The sequence below is a fragment of the Cebus imitator genome, unplaced genomic scaffold, assembly GCF_001604975.1.
Source record: "Cebus imitator isolate Cc_AM_T3 unplaced genomic scaffold, Cebus_imitator-1.0 Scaffold51, whole genome shotgun sequence".
NCBI lineage: Eukaryota > Metazoa > Chordata > Mammalia > Primates > Cebidae > Cebus > Cebus imitator.
The window spans coordinates 8,558,002-8,573,869 of record NW_016107366.1 but is presented as its reverse complement, the minus strand read 5'-3'; the positions used below and the strand labels follow the sequence as shown (position 1 = coordinate 8,573,869).

General features: G+C 38.5%; 1 protein-coding gene across 10 annotated transcripts in view; it reads left to right on the top strand.

Annotated features, from left to right (window-relative positions):
• Positions 1–15,868, top strand: part of PUM1 (pumilio RNA binding family member 1) — a 106,328-nt gene that overhangs the window by 54,949 nt on the left and 35,511 nt on the right. For 6 of the 10 annotated variants that reach the window (XM_017527863.2, XM_037738241.1, XM_017527870.2 and 3 more), the window contains exons 4-5: positions 6,844–6,952; positions 7,923–8,101. The exons of 3 other annotated variants lie outside the window; for them this stretch is intronic. In XM_017527863.2, coding sequence (XP_017383352.1) covers positions 6,844–6,952; positions 7,923–8,101 — 288 coding nt within the window. The remainder of the gene's footprint in view (positions 1–6,843; positions 6,953–7,922; positions 8,102–15,868) is intronic. One more of the 10 variants, XM_017527861.2, reaches the window with a different exon arrangement.

The window sequence follows — 15,868 nt, the reverse complement described above, 5'->3', positions numbered from 1 at the left end:
CCTCCTGAGTAGCTGGGATTACAGGCACGCGCCACCATGCCCAGCTAATTTTTTGTATTTTTAGTAGAGACGGGGTTTCACCATGTTGACCAGGATGGTCTCGATCTCTTGACCTCGTGTTCCACCCGCCTGGGCCTCCCAAAGTGCTGGGATTACAGGCTTGAGCCACTGCGCCCAGCCACCTGGCTGTGACTCTTGATACGGATGTATTTTCTGAGGCCCTTCCAAAGAATTATGCTAACCAGTAATGGATGAACTTGGCTTTTTTTTAAAAAGATACTTTTTAATAAGTTAATGCTTTAAATAAAGCTTTAGTGTAACTTAATGTCAGTATAGTTGTTAGTATTTATGAAAGCACTTCATATACTATCTCACTTGATTTCACAACAACAGTCTGTGGTATGGAGAAACTAAGTTGTGAAAAATAGAAAATGTTTACAAGTCAGACTCCCACATGTGATTATCAGTGGTTACCAGTCAACGCTTCTTCATTTCAGTTAGTTCTGAAAGATCTTTTCTCTGAGTTGATGTCAGCTTCTCTTAATGTACTGGGAGTGTGGTAAGATAAATATTAAGAAATTAATAATTGTTTTGGTTGTTGCTATCTTACCAGCTAGTTAACTATCAAGCATTTGTCTCATGCATTGGCTACATTCCAGTGAAACTAAGCTTGTGTTTTAAGTTTGAGTTGCTAGATAATAACATGATCAAACCTGATCACGTCTGCAAGGTTGTAACATCCATATTAGTTGTATTCCTGAAGATGCTCAGTTTCTGTTCTGAGAGATGCTCTGTGCAGCCTCTGTGTGCTCTGTGTATTTGAGTGTGTAAACAGTTACCTAATATTTTATTCCTTTTGCGTACAGAGGAGTTGCTGGAGAGCCCATTTACTGTTGAGATCATCAGTAAACCTCATTGTTAAATCCCTATTCAAGTATTAGTGGTGGTATGGTCAAACAAATCCAGGCAATAATTGTCTTGCCTCTTTGCAGTTCCCGAAAAGCCATAATCATGGTTCTTGTAGTGTTGTTTTGTTGGGGCAGTTAATGTAATGAGATTTGGACTGACATGGCCTAGGTGAGGCCACGATTACTCTGTCTTATAGTTTCTTATAGTTAAGTACACAGGAGCATGTCATTGACAAAGCGGTAGTATCGTGATGTCTGTTGGCTGCTACTTTGCTCTTTCAAAGAAGGATAGTAGCTGACTTTTTGGTTACTGTTTCAGCATTGTATTATGTCATGACATGTGTTATCTCTTTCGTTGTACACAATAGGTCATTTTGTAGGTGAGAAAACTAAGGCAGAAGAGGATAAAATTCACATAGCTGGAATTTAAAACAAGTTTAAAATAAAGGGATTTAAGAGCATTCATGGGTCTTTATCACTGTTTTAAAATAAGAAGCCTAGAGTTTCTTGATATTCTCCATTTTTTATTGTCTTAATGTGTTTTAAGGGTTCCTCTTGGTAGGGGTTTATGACATTGATTGTTAAGTGTGGCTTTGTGTATTGTCCTTTTTTTGTTAGATGGAAAGGAAAAAACGTGTTTCCAGACAAAATTTAAAAGTTTCTCAAGTGGCTAAAATTGCTTGTAAACCAGTGCTTGACTTCTATTTTGTTTCCAGAAGTCTTATGAATAAGCTGAGTTTTTTTTTTTTTTTAACTTTTCGTTAAGTTTTTTTCTTTTATAAACTTAGGATTCAGAATGGGATAAATAGCGTACGTGTATGTATTTTTCCCAGAGATTTGAGAGCAGACACTATTGGTGGGGCAGTTAGGAATCCCACTTGATGTGACACTACAAGGAGGAACGCAAGGTCTATTTATTGTATTGCTGGGGTTGATAGGACTCCCCAAGTCTTGGTTCCCCATTCCTAGATCTTGAAATGGACTTTCATTACTAATTCAGATGATTGGGTTATGATATTGACCCCACGCTAACCAGGACAACAAGAGACTAATGTATGAAAACCAAAATGCAGTCTACTGATTTTTTTTTTTTTTTTTTTTTAAAGAAGCAAAACAACTCTTAGATGGACAAGGATACACACCAAACAAGCTGTGTTTGGTGATTAGCATGGTTGGCTATATGGGGAAGCTGGTTCCTCTAAAAAGGTAGCTTGGAGCCAGGGAGATTACTTGGGCGTTTTTAGTGTCTCCTGTAACTAAGCTACTATCTAACCAGATGCATTAATTGCTTTGATAAGGATAGGCTTCTTTGTGCATCGGGTGCCCTGCCCTTAAATGTCTCAACTGGATAATACTGGCTACATCTGACTCCGTGGCTCTCCTTTGCTTTTATTGGACCAGTTCCTAATTCCTGTTATCTTCTTTTGGAATTGTCAAATCGTTTAATCCTCTTACTGCCAAATCATTCTTTAAAACAAACTTTGTGCATCTCTTCTGTGATCTGTTGCTTTTCGCCTTGTCAAAAAAAACAGTCTTTGTTTCCAAATTCTTGATGGGGTGGATAGGAACTATGTTTCCATAGGCTGGATGCATTTACATTTTTGGTGATTATGTGTTAAGTGAAGATTTGGTAGCTGCTGGTATTTATGTCAGTGGGTTGGCAAACCAGGATATTTTACCTGATGCTGTGGATGCTGTTACCTCCAGAGGGATTATTGTTGAATTTGAAATTGTACTTGGATAACACATTATCACTTGGTTTTATAATTCAGTAGTTTCTAACTCCTTTTAATATGATCAGATTTGAACAGTTAGGTAAATTTTGAACAGTTAGGTATCTTTGAATACAAGTGATTGCTGTTACTTGTCAGTAGGCTCAACATGTCTAAATTGATTAATTTTGCTGAGTTAAAATCAGCCTTTTTTTAATACAGGGGCTATAAGACAGATTTGGGGAAAACATGCAGTGGAACAGAGGTAATTACTTTTTTCCAAATTCAAAAAGATTTTACTTTCATCACTTACATTTAAATATTAGAAATGGAACAAGAAGTGTTTTTTGAAACCAAACTCTTAAGTGTTTCAAATATATAAAAAACACTTCCACATATTCACAACATTGTTAGTTATTGCTGCTTAACAAATCACTCTAAAATTTAGTGGCTTAAAACAACAGAGAGGGTGTGCGTGTGTGTGTGTGTGTGTGTGTGTGAGAGACAGTGTGTTTTGTGTGTTAAGAGATAGGGTCTCACTCTGTTGCCCAGGCAGGAACAACCGTGTGTGTGTGTGTGTGTGTGTGTGTGTGTGTGTGGCAGGAGTGTAGTAGTGCAATCATAGTTCACTGCAGCTTCAAACTTCTGGGCTCATGCATTCCTCCCACCTCAACCTTCTAAGTAGCTGGGACTACATGTGTGTGCCACCACTGCTGACTAATTTTTAAAAAGTCTTTGTAAAGCTAAAGTCTTTCTGTGTTTGTTGCTGAGGCTAGTCTTAGACTTCGGGCCTCAGCCTTACAAAGTACTGGGATTACAGATATAAGCCACCATGCCCTGCCTAAAACAAGACAGTTGTTTAAGCCTCACAGTTTCTATAGGTCAGGAACCCATGCATGGCTTTGCTGAGTCGTCTGCTTCAGGGTCCTTCATAAGCTGCAGTCATGATTTCAACTGTGGCTACATGCGTCCCAAAGCTTGATTGGGGAAAGGTATGTTTCCAAGCTCACTCTCGTGGTTGATGTCAGGATCCATTCCTCATAGGTTGTTGGACCGAGGACCTCAGTTCCTAATTGGGTTTAAATGATTCAGGGCAGAGGCACAGTTCAGTGGGAAGCTGGGGAGCAATAGCTTTGTATGTGTAGCTGTTGTCCAGAGATGTCTCTTGGCTTCATGTGGCCTCTGTATGGGGCAGCTCATAACATAGCAGCAGTCATCATCAGAATAAGCAATCAGGACAATAGATACAAGAGGACAAGCAAGATGGAAATCATAGCTTTTTAACGTCTTGAAAGTAACATCCCATGACTTGCCTTACTTTATTTCTTAGAGGCATGTTATAGGTCTAGCCCACAGTCAGGGGAAGGGGATTACATTGGGCATGAATACTTGTAAGTGAAGATCATTAAGAGTCATTTCAGATGCTGCTAACTGAGCAGTTAAGTGTAGATGCATATATTTTGGAGGAAAGGGAGAAAAACTAAGTAGATCCAGAGACTTAAGAGCTTTACTAATTTTGCTTCTGTCTTTGCCCAAGCACCTTGGTTTAGTCTTTTGCTTTCTTCTTTCTTTGCCATAGTGGCAAAAACTGCAGTTACTTTTGCACCAACCTGATAGCACTTTGCTTCATGTTTGCTGTATTATTGTTTCCTTTTGAGAGAATTTACTCAGAAAATAGCCTTGCTTATTTATTCGTTCACCTGCTTTTCACATTATGAAAACCTGGTACACTATCATGAAAGGCGAGAGGATCCCAGAACTGAGTTTTGAAGCTTTGAGCTGAAAGGCTGCTGCTTTCTCTAAGTAATTTTACAAATTATGGACAAGACTATATTTGCATATGGAGGCTGGTACTTTTGGAAACTATTCCTTGAGGATTTTTTTTTTTCCCAGATGCAGAGTCTCACTCTGTCACCCATCATGGAGTGTGGTGGTATGATCACTGCAACCTCTGCCTTCCTGGTTCAAGTGATTCTTGTGCCTTAGCCTCCTGAGTACCTGAGACTCAGGTGTTCACTACCACACCCAGCTAATTTTTGTGCTTTTTAGTAGAGACAGGGTCTCACCATGTTGGCCAGGCTAATCTGGAACTCCTGACCTCAGGTGATCCGCCTGCCTCGGCCTCCCAAAGTGCTGGGATTACAGGATTGAGCCACCACACGGGGCCCTGTTCCTTGAGTTTATTTAAAACTCAAGATTTACAAGTTTTTGTAAAGAATGAACTCTTAATTAAAAAATTTAAAGGACAAGAATGATTTTGATCACTTTGGCGCTCTTTGCACTATTATGTGGAGCATGAAACAAGTGAGGCCCTCCTGTGGTGACATTCTTTCTTCTGGAATGCAAAAGAGTAGTTGTTCTTGCTTTCCACAAAGTACAAGAGAAAAAAATCAGAGTTTTAGTTGAAGGAAGGGTACAACCAATGGGAAAGAAATTTTATTTGTAATCTTCAGACAGGAGATTTTTGAGACCAAAAGGAGAAAAATAAGTTCAAAAATTCTTGAGTTGTCCTTTGCATAGTTTACATTAATTTTCAGTATCCCCTCTGTGACCTGATTTGACAGCTATTTTGCCTAGATGTGATTTTTTTGAATAAATTTATTGAGAACCTATTGTGCTAGGCACTGATCAACAATATTTCTAATCATCACAGCAACTTGAACGATATTTCCTTCATCAATAAAAAGAGAATGAGGCCCAGGGCGGTTCAGTAAGATTTCTTAGGGCACTTCAAAGTTGTCCAGTTCAGTGCTTCCCGACTCTCATGCTTAGCATTGCTAGGCTTTTTCCCATATTACCCTGATTCCGGCCCTCCCCCAAGTGCCCTTAAGGTAGCAAGCAATATACCAGGAAGACTACTACTTACAACTCTTCATCTTCAAGGAAACTTAAGTATCTGTGCAATTAAATGCCAGACCAAAATGTGTTTTTGTCCTGATCCTGTTTAATTAGTAAACAATATATTAGGTCCTGAAGAGCAAAGTATATGGGAAACTGCTTTGGTTCAGGCAGTAACCTATGTCCCTGAGACAGATTATAGAGCCTCTTACAGGTAGATGAAAGTTATGCCTACTGACCCAGAAATTAGATTTGGGAAGTGGAGATTTATTTTAGTGAAAGCAGAGTATAAATATTTTCCCATTATTATTGGGTTATGGGTTAAATGGGAATGGTTAAACCTTTATTGTTAAGGAGAGGAAATGTTTTGTGCTTTCTGGTTTTTTATTGTGTTCCTCTGAGAGATTCAACTCTCCAGATATTTTTGTGCTCAAAAATGGTGGTTAAATAGTATCTCAGACTTCTTAGTTTACTGTGTAATAGCAGCTGAAAACATGATGAGAGGAAATAAGCGGAGGCATTTTAGCGAGTAAAGCTGATGACCAGAACCAAGAATGATGGAGTTCTGTGGAATTTTACTTTGTAAGCCTGGTCACTAGTGCTTTGATCTTGTGCGAAACTGTACTGTGTCTTGCTTGAAAGGTACTTTGCATTTTTTAATTGAAGCTAGTATAAACTTCTCATGTTGGCTTAGGGCCAGTGATCCCTGATTTCTCTGAAGCATGGAATGATTTGTGAAGTTATAAGGCTATTACCAAGTATTGTTAAAAAAATTAATGGAGGTTAGGGGATTTTTTTTCCCCTTTCAGTACTGAAGGAATAGCTTTTCTGTCCTTTCAAAATCTTGGAATAGGTTAAAGTTGTGGTTGGGAAGTGTTTTGGTTAATGGAATCTCTGTGTATAAAAGAAGTGAGTTTTGCCTCTGGCATTCCATAGCTGAGGTTCATAGCTGGGTTTATGCTCCACCTTGAGTAACTTTGGTAGTTAGTACACATATAGAGAGAAGTGTTTTAGTAGTTGTAGATATTCTTTTTCAGTAAGAGTCCACTTAGCAGTTAGCTAATGGGGTCATTATTAGTTCCCTTCCCTCCTCCTTAAAAATCTTGACATTGGTTAAGTGAATAATTCTAGATTTAAGTTGAGCTTGTATTGGATAGTTAGATCAGTGTCCCCATCCCCACCCCCCGCCTTGCCTTAGGCCTCTCTGTGACTTTTACCAAATATATAGTAGTTCTCTGACCACAGTTGTGTAGTCAGAACACATTAATTAAAGACCTTCAGGGCACGTGAGCATCTTCAGTACCCTTGTCTAAAAGAAAGTGTTGACTGCTGTACTTTCATCCTTTATGAATTCTTTAAAAGCATCTATTATTTTTAATTTGCAGCAGCTCTTGCCAGGTAAAAAGTTTTGGGAAACAGATGAATCCAGCAAAGATGGACCAAAAGGAATATTCCTGGGTGATCAATGGCGAGACAGTGCCTGGGGAACATCAGGTAATCTAGATCTAGCATCTGTACTGTGATTTATGCCTGTCTTAGAGCTCCTTTCCTCAGCAATTGGCAAGTCATGAATTTTACATCAGTGACATAAGCATGTCAAGCAGTGTCCTCTCCTGTAGTGTAATTGCCATTAAGGAGCTTTATATGATGTAATTTATTAAAACGTAATTAACACAAAATCAAATCTTCAATATTTTCTGAAGTGCTAGCCACAGGGGAATGGTCTTATTTGAAATGACCATACTTTCAGCTATAATGTTTTGTTCTGTACTGCTGTCAGCATACTTGGAATTAGAATATCCACACCTGCCATTTGAAGTTCATGTTTCTTTTTTTCCCCTTGCCCTTGTGTACTGTGTATAGAATGATCGATCTTTAAATGTGATTGGGACCAAATCAAGTCACTGGGCATGGACATTCTTCTGGCAGACTACCCCTGAAGAGGGATGGGGAGAACTTACAGAGGCAGACACACTGACAGCAGAAAAAGTGACAGGTGTTAGGGAGGAAGGAGACAGAAAACCCAAAAGCCAGTGTGGTATGTTACAGCACAATGTAAGCATGGAACCTCATGATGACAGTGAATTATCAGAAAAGAACAAATTATATTGTTGTTTTTAAAAAGGGCAGTAAAATTGTATTTTGTTTTAGTAATATTATCAATAAAATAGATTAAAAAGAAATCCTTTTATGTATAAAGGGGTAAACATTTTATCCACCTAGCTAGACAAACCAGATAAGCTAGATAAACGGTTGTATTCTTCTGCTATCCTGGATAAATGAGGGGTGTGTTCCATTTCCTTAGCTTATGTTGAATATCATACAGTGAAAGACACAATAGGAGGTTTTGGCTCAACTGACCATGGCAAGTTTCCTGATTCCATTGGTTTATCCATTAGACATCACTCATAATTTGTTTGAGCCTCTGGCTGCACTGTATCATGCTTGTGTATCTTTTTTGTAGATCATTCAGTTTCCCAGCCAATCATGGTGCAGAGAAGACCTGGTCAGAGTTTCCATGTGAACAGTGAGGTCAATTCTGTACTGTCCCCACGATCGGAGAGTGGGGGACTAGGCGTTAGCATGGTGGAGTATGTGTTGAGCTCATCCCCGGGCGATTCCTGTCTAAGAAAAGGAGGATTTGTAAGTTGGCTTGAGGAACTTGTTCCTATCTCTCTCTCTCTCTCTCCCTCTCTCTCTCTATCTATCTTTTTTACCCTAAAGCAAAACATGCCTGTTTAGTTTCCTTGACAGCACTAATTACAGGGTATTTTCAGATATGTTCGTTGTAAATAGAACTCAGCAAACATACTAGGAGATGTAAACTAAACTTTTAAAAACTAAAGTAATAATGTTTTGGGCGGACACATTGATAGTAATGTGAGGTAACTGAAATCTAGATCAAAGTTCATTGGTCTATCAGAAAACACCATTTTTACTTTAAAATAAAAACAAAAAGGGGTTGGGAAGGAAGTAAAAAAAGAAAGCTGATGCTGGGTTGTTAACAGGGAATTCCAGATTTGAGATCAGTGATTTGCCAGTACTCGAGAAACCTTAATATGGATCAGATTATAGGGCACTTCTTGTTTTGTTAGCTGTGATTTAATTATAGAATCCTCTTTGGCCCTCCTTGAACAGCTTTATTTCTCACACCTGGCCTGTCAAGAAATTAGAGATTCTGTTAATTCTTTCTTCTGAATTTTTTGGATTCATCGTCACTGACCTCTCTGATGCTAAACTGTAGTAAGTTAAGTCTCTGTGTCTATAGCCTCTTTCAAGTTGTTAGCATTTTTCCATAAGCATCTGTGACAGCCTTTCTCAGAATGATTTCTTTCTTTATCATTAACTTTCTGGATCAAGAAGGCTTAAGATGATGTATTTCCATTTTAGTCTTCCTCATTTTGTATTCTATGACTGTTGTCATATTCCAAGTCACAGATAGGAAGGCCATGAAAGGCACATGAATCTATCTTCCCTCCCTTTCTCTTGTCTAACTTATTTTGTACTTTTTCAAAGTCATTTCTCCCTGAAGTCATTTTGGGCTAATACTACCTGATAGCAGTCATTTAAGAGATTTTATTATAACTTGTGGGAGAGAAGGTTCTTTCCCACAAAGTATATTAATAATTATAACTATCTTTCTTTAATAGCATTTGTTGCTCAGTACTTCTTAGTGTCATACATCTTTTACTGGGTATCAGAGGCTTGGTCCTGTTTTCCCTATTCCAGGTTAAATTTTGTTAGAGTAACAGTAGTTTATTTTTGATGCAGCTTCCTCAAGTGTCAAGTACAGTTCTTAAGTACTAGCTATTCTAAAGCTGACCTGATTGCTTTGGGGTGTTTTGACCCTGCAGAGACCTAGGTCAGGTTTAGTAGCTTGTGAATCAGATAGGAGATGGCCTCTTTTATTTGAACCTTCCCAAGGGGCTGCTTGGGAAGAACAAGATCTACCTTTTGGATGTGAGGAATGGGCTCAGGCTAAGTGATCATTTGCCTATTATCTCATGGAAAGAATGGAGTTACTTCTCCTTTTTCACTCTATCCCCAGCTCACCTCTTTTTTTTTTTTTTTTGTCTTCTTTTTTTTTTTTTTTTTTTTTTTTTTTTTTTTTTTTTTTTTTTTTTTTTTTTTTTTTTTGTCTTCTCTCTTTCTTCATCTTATGAGCACAGATTCCTCAGCAGAAATTAGTGTTGTGCGTCAGTAGGTTGCTAGTGTGGTGAACTGAAACCTGTGACTCTAGCTGTGAATTCTCTGTCATGTGTGTGATCAGTTTTTAATTCTTGGGCACTAACCAGGAGGCGTATGCCTGCATTACTGTGAAGCTTGTAGGAAGCAGAAAAATAGTTGGAATTAGGAGAAAGATACATGGTGGGATTGAATCACTTTGCTCCTTATTTTTCTCTTTACTTTTTCTTTTTTAATCATCTCGTTAGACAGTTATTTTGATGACAAAAGCTGTATCATTTGGATTCGCTACCTTAGTTGTCCTGGGAAACTGGTGATTTAGCTCTTTTACAAAAGAGTTGTGACTAGAAGAGGGAAGACCTCTGACTAGATTGATGGGGTCAGAAGATTGGACTCTAGCTATCAAGATAATTTACTGAGCTTCTGAGGTATGCATAAAAATAAATGAAAACTCTCCAAATCTGTGTTCCAGCTTCTTTTAGAAGGAAGATCGTGGATAATGGAATATTATCCCATAGTTTAACTTAGGTTGCATCAATAGAGTGATACAAGAGGACTGGTCTGGTGACATCAAGCCATTTGTTGGCATATACAGTCTTATGGTGGATGGAGACCTGTGGCTTAGTGAACCAATTATTATGATTATTATTATTGAGATGGAGTTTTGCTCGTCGCCTAGGCTGGAGTGCAATGGCACGATCTTGGCTCTTTGCAACCTCCACCTCACGGGTTCAAGCGATTCTCCTGCCTCAGCCTCCCCAGTAGCTGGGATTACAGGCGCCTGCCACGATGCCTGGCTAATTTTTGTATTTTTAGTAGAGACAGGGTTTCAGCATGTTGGCCAGGTTGGTCTCAGACTCCTGACCTTAGATGATTTGCCTGGCTTGGCCTCCCAAAGTGCTGGGATTACAGGTGTGAGCCACTGCGCTTGGCCAGTGAACTTGTTATCAGGTTTATGGTTGTATCCTCTTAATCTTACACATAACCTGGCTTTTCTCTGCCTCTTTGTCAGGATGACATCTGACCAAAGCTCTTTTTGTGGAAGCCTGAATCACTTTATGGTTGTCATAGTATGCATGCCTCTTCTTGAGGAAAGTGAGCCTTTTCTTTTTAAAATCTAGTCTGTCATTTAAAGTGTTGAATTCAGAGAACCAGGAACATAGGGTATCTGCTTCTTGTAGATAATTGTTATAAAGGCATGGTACTTGGTCATATATGGGGTCAGGGCATCCAAGTATTTTTACTTTTGGGGTAGCTATATCAACATTAACTCCAGGAAGCCTCACTTTAACTCTGAGAGCCTAAAACACCATCTCTGATGGTATAGTGATTGTAGACCTTAAAGCAGGTCTAGAAGAAGACCTGACTAAGAAGGCACTCTTCTCACACACTGGCAACAGATAATGAAGACTAACTTTTCAGGTAAAGGTGATTGAGAGCTAAAATAAATCTGTATAGTGGTTTACCATTTTCAGTGAAGTTTCCAGGTTACAGCTAGTTTGAAGGCTGTTTAGTACTTTGTCTAGCTTGAATTCATTCTGATTGTACAAATGGTCTCAGGTTAGTGGTTTTGGCTTCTGTGCTAATAATACTTTCAGGCCAACAAGAAGAATCTGACAACCATATTTTGTTCTTAGCATTTGCTGTACATTTTTGGTAGTATTCCACATAGGAATCTCAAACTTCAGGAGATCAGTCTTCAGAATAATAGGAGAACTCAAAATATCAGCAAAATCTTTTTTTTTTTTGTATCCTTTATTTTATTTATTCTTGGAGTAGAACAGGTGCCGGCCCCATGGTTCAGGGTGGTTACAAAATCAGATGTAATTACTGTATTTTTAGGCCCATGGGTGAGATTGCTATCTAAAGACCTAGATGTCTGGAATACCAGCTGATCTTTTTCAAATAGGTGAAAGCCTAGCCAGCCAAAAAGTAGATCATGATTTCTACCTTGCTGGTTTATGGTGTGCAGGGAAACGAAAAGACCACTCTAAACTTCAGTTAGGGCAATGGCCACCTTAACCTCGCAGAAGAAAGATTCTTTAGAAATAATATCTTGGTATGGTCTTTCTGTTTGTTCTGTTGGGAGTATCTGGTTTTTGGTCTAGAGAATGTATACACATTCGTAGTATACATCCATTTGGGTCGTGAAACTTGATGACTTGCTATTCTAGGTTTCACTGTATTTATTTTAGGTAACCAGTGCTAGGTTACTTTCATAGGTTTTGTTTGAAAACTTCCATACAATGTGATACAGATAAAAGTCAGGGGTTTGAGTTTCAAATGGACCTTAATTCATCTTCAAAAATGGGGATAATCAAAACTCAACAAAGTCTAATTCACACGGCTAGGTAGCATATATGAAAATGCTTTGTAAACATTAAAAGTCTTTTTTTTTTTTTTTAGACAGAGTCTGCCTCTGTCGCCAGCCACCAGGCTGGAGTGTAGTGGCGCGCACCACCACGCCCAGCTAATTTTTGTATTTTTTAGTAGAGACAGGGTTTCACCATGTTGGCCAGGATGGTCTCCATCTCTTGACCTCATCATCCGCCCACCTCAGCCTCCCAAAGTGCTGGGATTACAGGCGTGGGCCACCGCGCCTGGCTAAAAGTCTTACTACTCCAAGTCAGTGGGCCAACAGCGTTAGCATCACCTGGGAGCTTATCAGAAACACAGAATCTCAGATCATACCTCAGAGCGAACGAATCAAAACCTGAATTTTGACAAGACTCCCCAGACGATTTGTATGCACATTAAAGTTTGATAAGCACTGCTGTCAAATATAATTTCCTTAGAAGAGTAAATCATTAGGAGTCTATTAGAAACTTACCTACAGGCTAGAACCCCTTTATATTTTTGCTTCCCTAAAGCAAGAAGTTTACATGCTCTGCTCTGCAGTGCCAAGCTTTTAGATACTGACTAGATAACTTGAAAAAAACTTTTAGAAAATCTTCTTTCTCTGGGTCTTCATCTCTGTAATAAAAACAAGCACCATTCACCATGTTTAAGGTGTATTTTCTTTTTCCTTTTGAACCTGGAGGTTACTGTAGCAGAGGGGAGCACTCTCACATTCTGTACATCAGGAACTGGGCAATGATTATATACACAGTACCTGCTACAGACTATGTTCTACCACACTTTCCCACTTTTATTCATTTTGAAATTGGGATGCACCTTTCAAATGATAGTGTGTCATAGTTTAGTAGCCAACATTTTCTTCTTAGTGGCACGTAAAATGATGGTTTTTCTTTTTTTCCAATAACTGATCGTATTACTGGAGATGGTATTTCTTATAATTTATGGTGTCTCAGATTTAATGAAATGTAGTAGTTGTTCGTGGCTCAATTCCATACAAATATCTCAGAAAACTCAGTTGGACAAAGAGTCTAATGATTAGAGCCTTGAAAATTTCCTGGGGGGAAAACATAGTATGTCTAGCAATTTTTAAGCCTTGGTGAGGAGAGCTAGTGAGGGTACTGTGAAAAAGGCAGTGGGGAAAAAATGTGAAAGTTAGATAAACTATTTTTTTTTAAAAAGACAATTGTACTTTCATGAATTTCCTTATTTAGTCCTTGGAACAACCCTTTGAGGTAGATACTATTGTCTCTATTAATTTATAGATAAGAAAAATGAGTCTTAGAGGGAAAGTGGGGTCTGAAGTCAAACTTTGTTCTAATTTCAGTTCTTAACTATATTGCTTTCTGCTGTGCCATACTAGCTGTGTTTATGAGTTGAATCTTCAAAAAAGGATCACATTTAATATGTTAAATTAAGAAGTATTTCTCATGGCTACCAGTTTTAAACTTATAATTTTTAATATTTGAAAAAAAAGTGTTTTTGGAGACAGTCTCTTTCTGTCACCTAGGCTGGAACGCAAGGTTTCGATCTCAGCTCACTGCAGCTTCTGCTTCCTGGGTTCAGGTAATTCTTGTGCCTCATTCTCCCCAGTAGCTGGGACTACAGGTGTGTGCCACCACACCCAGCTAATTTATATTTGAAATTTTAAACTACCAGCAGAGCTTGTCGTGGTTGCACTTTAGAGGAATTAGCCATTTCAGCTATTTGGCATTTTGTGAAAATCGATAAGTGTGTGCAGGAGAAACCAATGTTTTAGTTAACATTGTTATAGTTTTTGGACTCAGTGTGTGAAGCAGATATGAAATACTCCTTTGTAGAAAGAAGGGAGGAAAATGACTAATCCCATTAAATGTGACTTCTGCTGTGTGAAGCTTTGTTTTAAGATCATTGCAGTAAGAGAAGTTAATTAGATTTGAAATCTTCTGACTTCATTCAGAATTAATAGATACATTAGAAAGTATTCCTCCCTTTATGTGAGTTTTTGGAGGAAGCTGAGTCTTAGGTTCATGGATTCTGATCTCAACATCATATAGTTGTTCTACCTACATCTGCTTCTCTCCCAGTTCTTTGATATTTAGCAGTTTCTCTACCTCTGTGTAGGTCTGGGATTTCTCAGCAGCCATCTTAGTCGCGCTCTTGAGATTTTGATTGGGCTTGGCCACTTGCAATTTGAGCATTTCACTGAAGTTTGCATTTGAGCACTGTAGCTTTGGGTTAACCTTCAGCTAAGGAGAGTTCATAATTAAAAGTTGCTGTTAAGCCTTTTTCATTTATTCATTTAGCTAATAGACTTTTCCAGTACTACATGTACTAGATAATATGTAACAACAACAAAAAAAAGCAAATCACAAATCATGCCTTTCTGATGCTTATGTTGGATTTCATTACATTGGTTCTCAATTGTGGATACTTATCAGAGCTATTTGAGGAGAAGATTTTTACAACATTTGCAGGGACCTCTACAGACCAATCAAATCAATCTCTGGTGCAGAGAGTGGGCCCAGCCACCTATGAGTTTGAAAAAGATTGCGATGATTAACCCTAACCATAGAAACACTGCTTTATGAAAATGACAGTGCCCCTGGGAGGGCCATATTGGCTACATACTTGAATTTAAGATTTAAACTGTTTAATTGGGTTTTTTAAGATTTTTATTCTTGATGCCATATATAGTGTTACATAAGAAATACCATCTCAGTGTGTCTCTTTATTACTGATATTATATTACATTTGTGTAAAATGGCCTATCTTTATAAAACTTTTACACATGTATTATTTCATTGTTGTTCATAATTCTGCTTTAAACAAAATTCTCTGTTTTATAGATGAATAAACAAGAGTCTCAGAGATTATATGACCTGTCCAAAGTCCTGTGACCAGTAAGTGTTAGCAGTTGAGATAAGAGTGTAGGTTCTGTACACCCTGGTTTTGTACTTTTTTGTTTTTGTACTTTTTAAAAGATTGGACTAGGTGTTATGGCTCATACTTACAATCCCAGAGCTTTGAGAAATTGAGGCAGGAGGATCGCTTGAAGCTAGGAGTTTGAAACTAGCCTGTGAAACATAGTGAGACCCCCATCTCTACAAAAAACAGAAAGATCAGCCAGGCATGGTGTGTGCACCTGTAGTCACAGCTGCTTGGGAGGCTAAGGTGGGAGGATTGCATGAGCCCTCGAGGTCAAGGCTGCAGTGAGTTATCATTGCACCACTGTATTCCAGTCAGGGTGAAAAAAAAATCACATAGCTATGAATAGTTTATCTTAAATATTTTTCAAAAGTGTTAAAATTCTCATAAAACTTAGCCCATTTATACCTTGCTTCTATTGTCTTTAGGGTCTTCATGTTTTTAAGAGACCATTTTAAGGATCTTGAACCTGATACTGCTGTCTATTAATTAAATAAAGATAGGGTCTCACCCTGTCCCAGACTGGGTGCATTGACAGATCATAGCTCACTGCAGCTTTGATCCCCCGAGCTCAAGTGGTCTTCCTGCCCCAGCCTCCTGAATAGCAAGGACTACAGGCTTATGCCACCTCGCCCAGCTAATTTTTTTTTTTTTTTTTAAACTATTTTTGTAGAGATGGCGTCCTCTCTTTGTTGCCCAGGCTGGTCTTGAACTCTAGGCCTCAACCTACAACTTTGCCGATTCTGCCTCCCCAAAGTGCTAGGATTATAGGCATGAGCCGCCTTGTGCAGCTCCTACGATCTCTTAATAGCAGACTTTTGACAGAACGGCTTCCCATTTGTACTTTTGTTTTTATTCAAAAGTCAGACTTTTGCCAACCATTTTTATGGAGGGCTATTGTTGATTTCTTGAGTTTTTTTCCTTAAGTAAACTTTCTGTTCAAATGTGACCTATGTTCAGAGA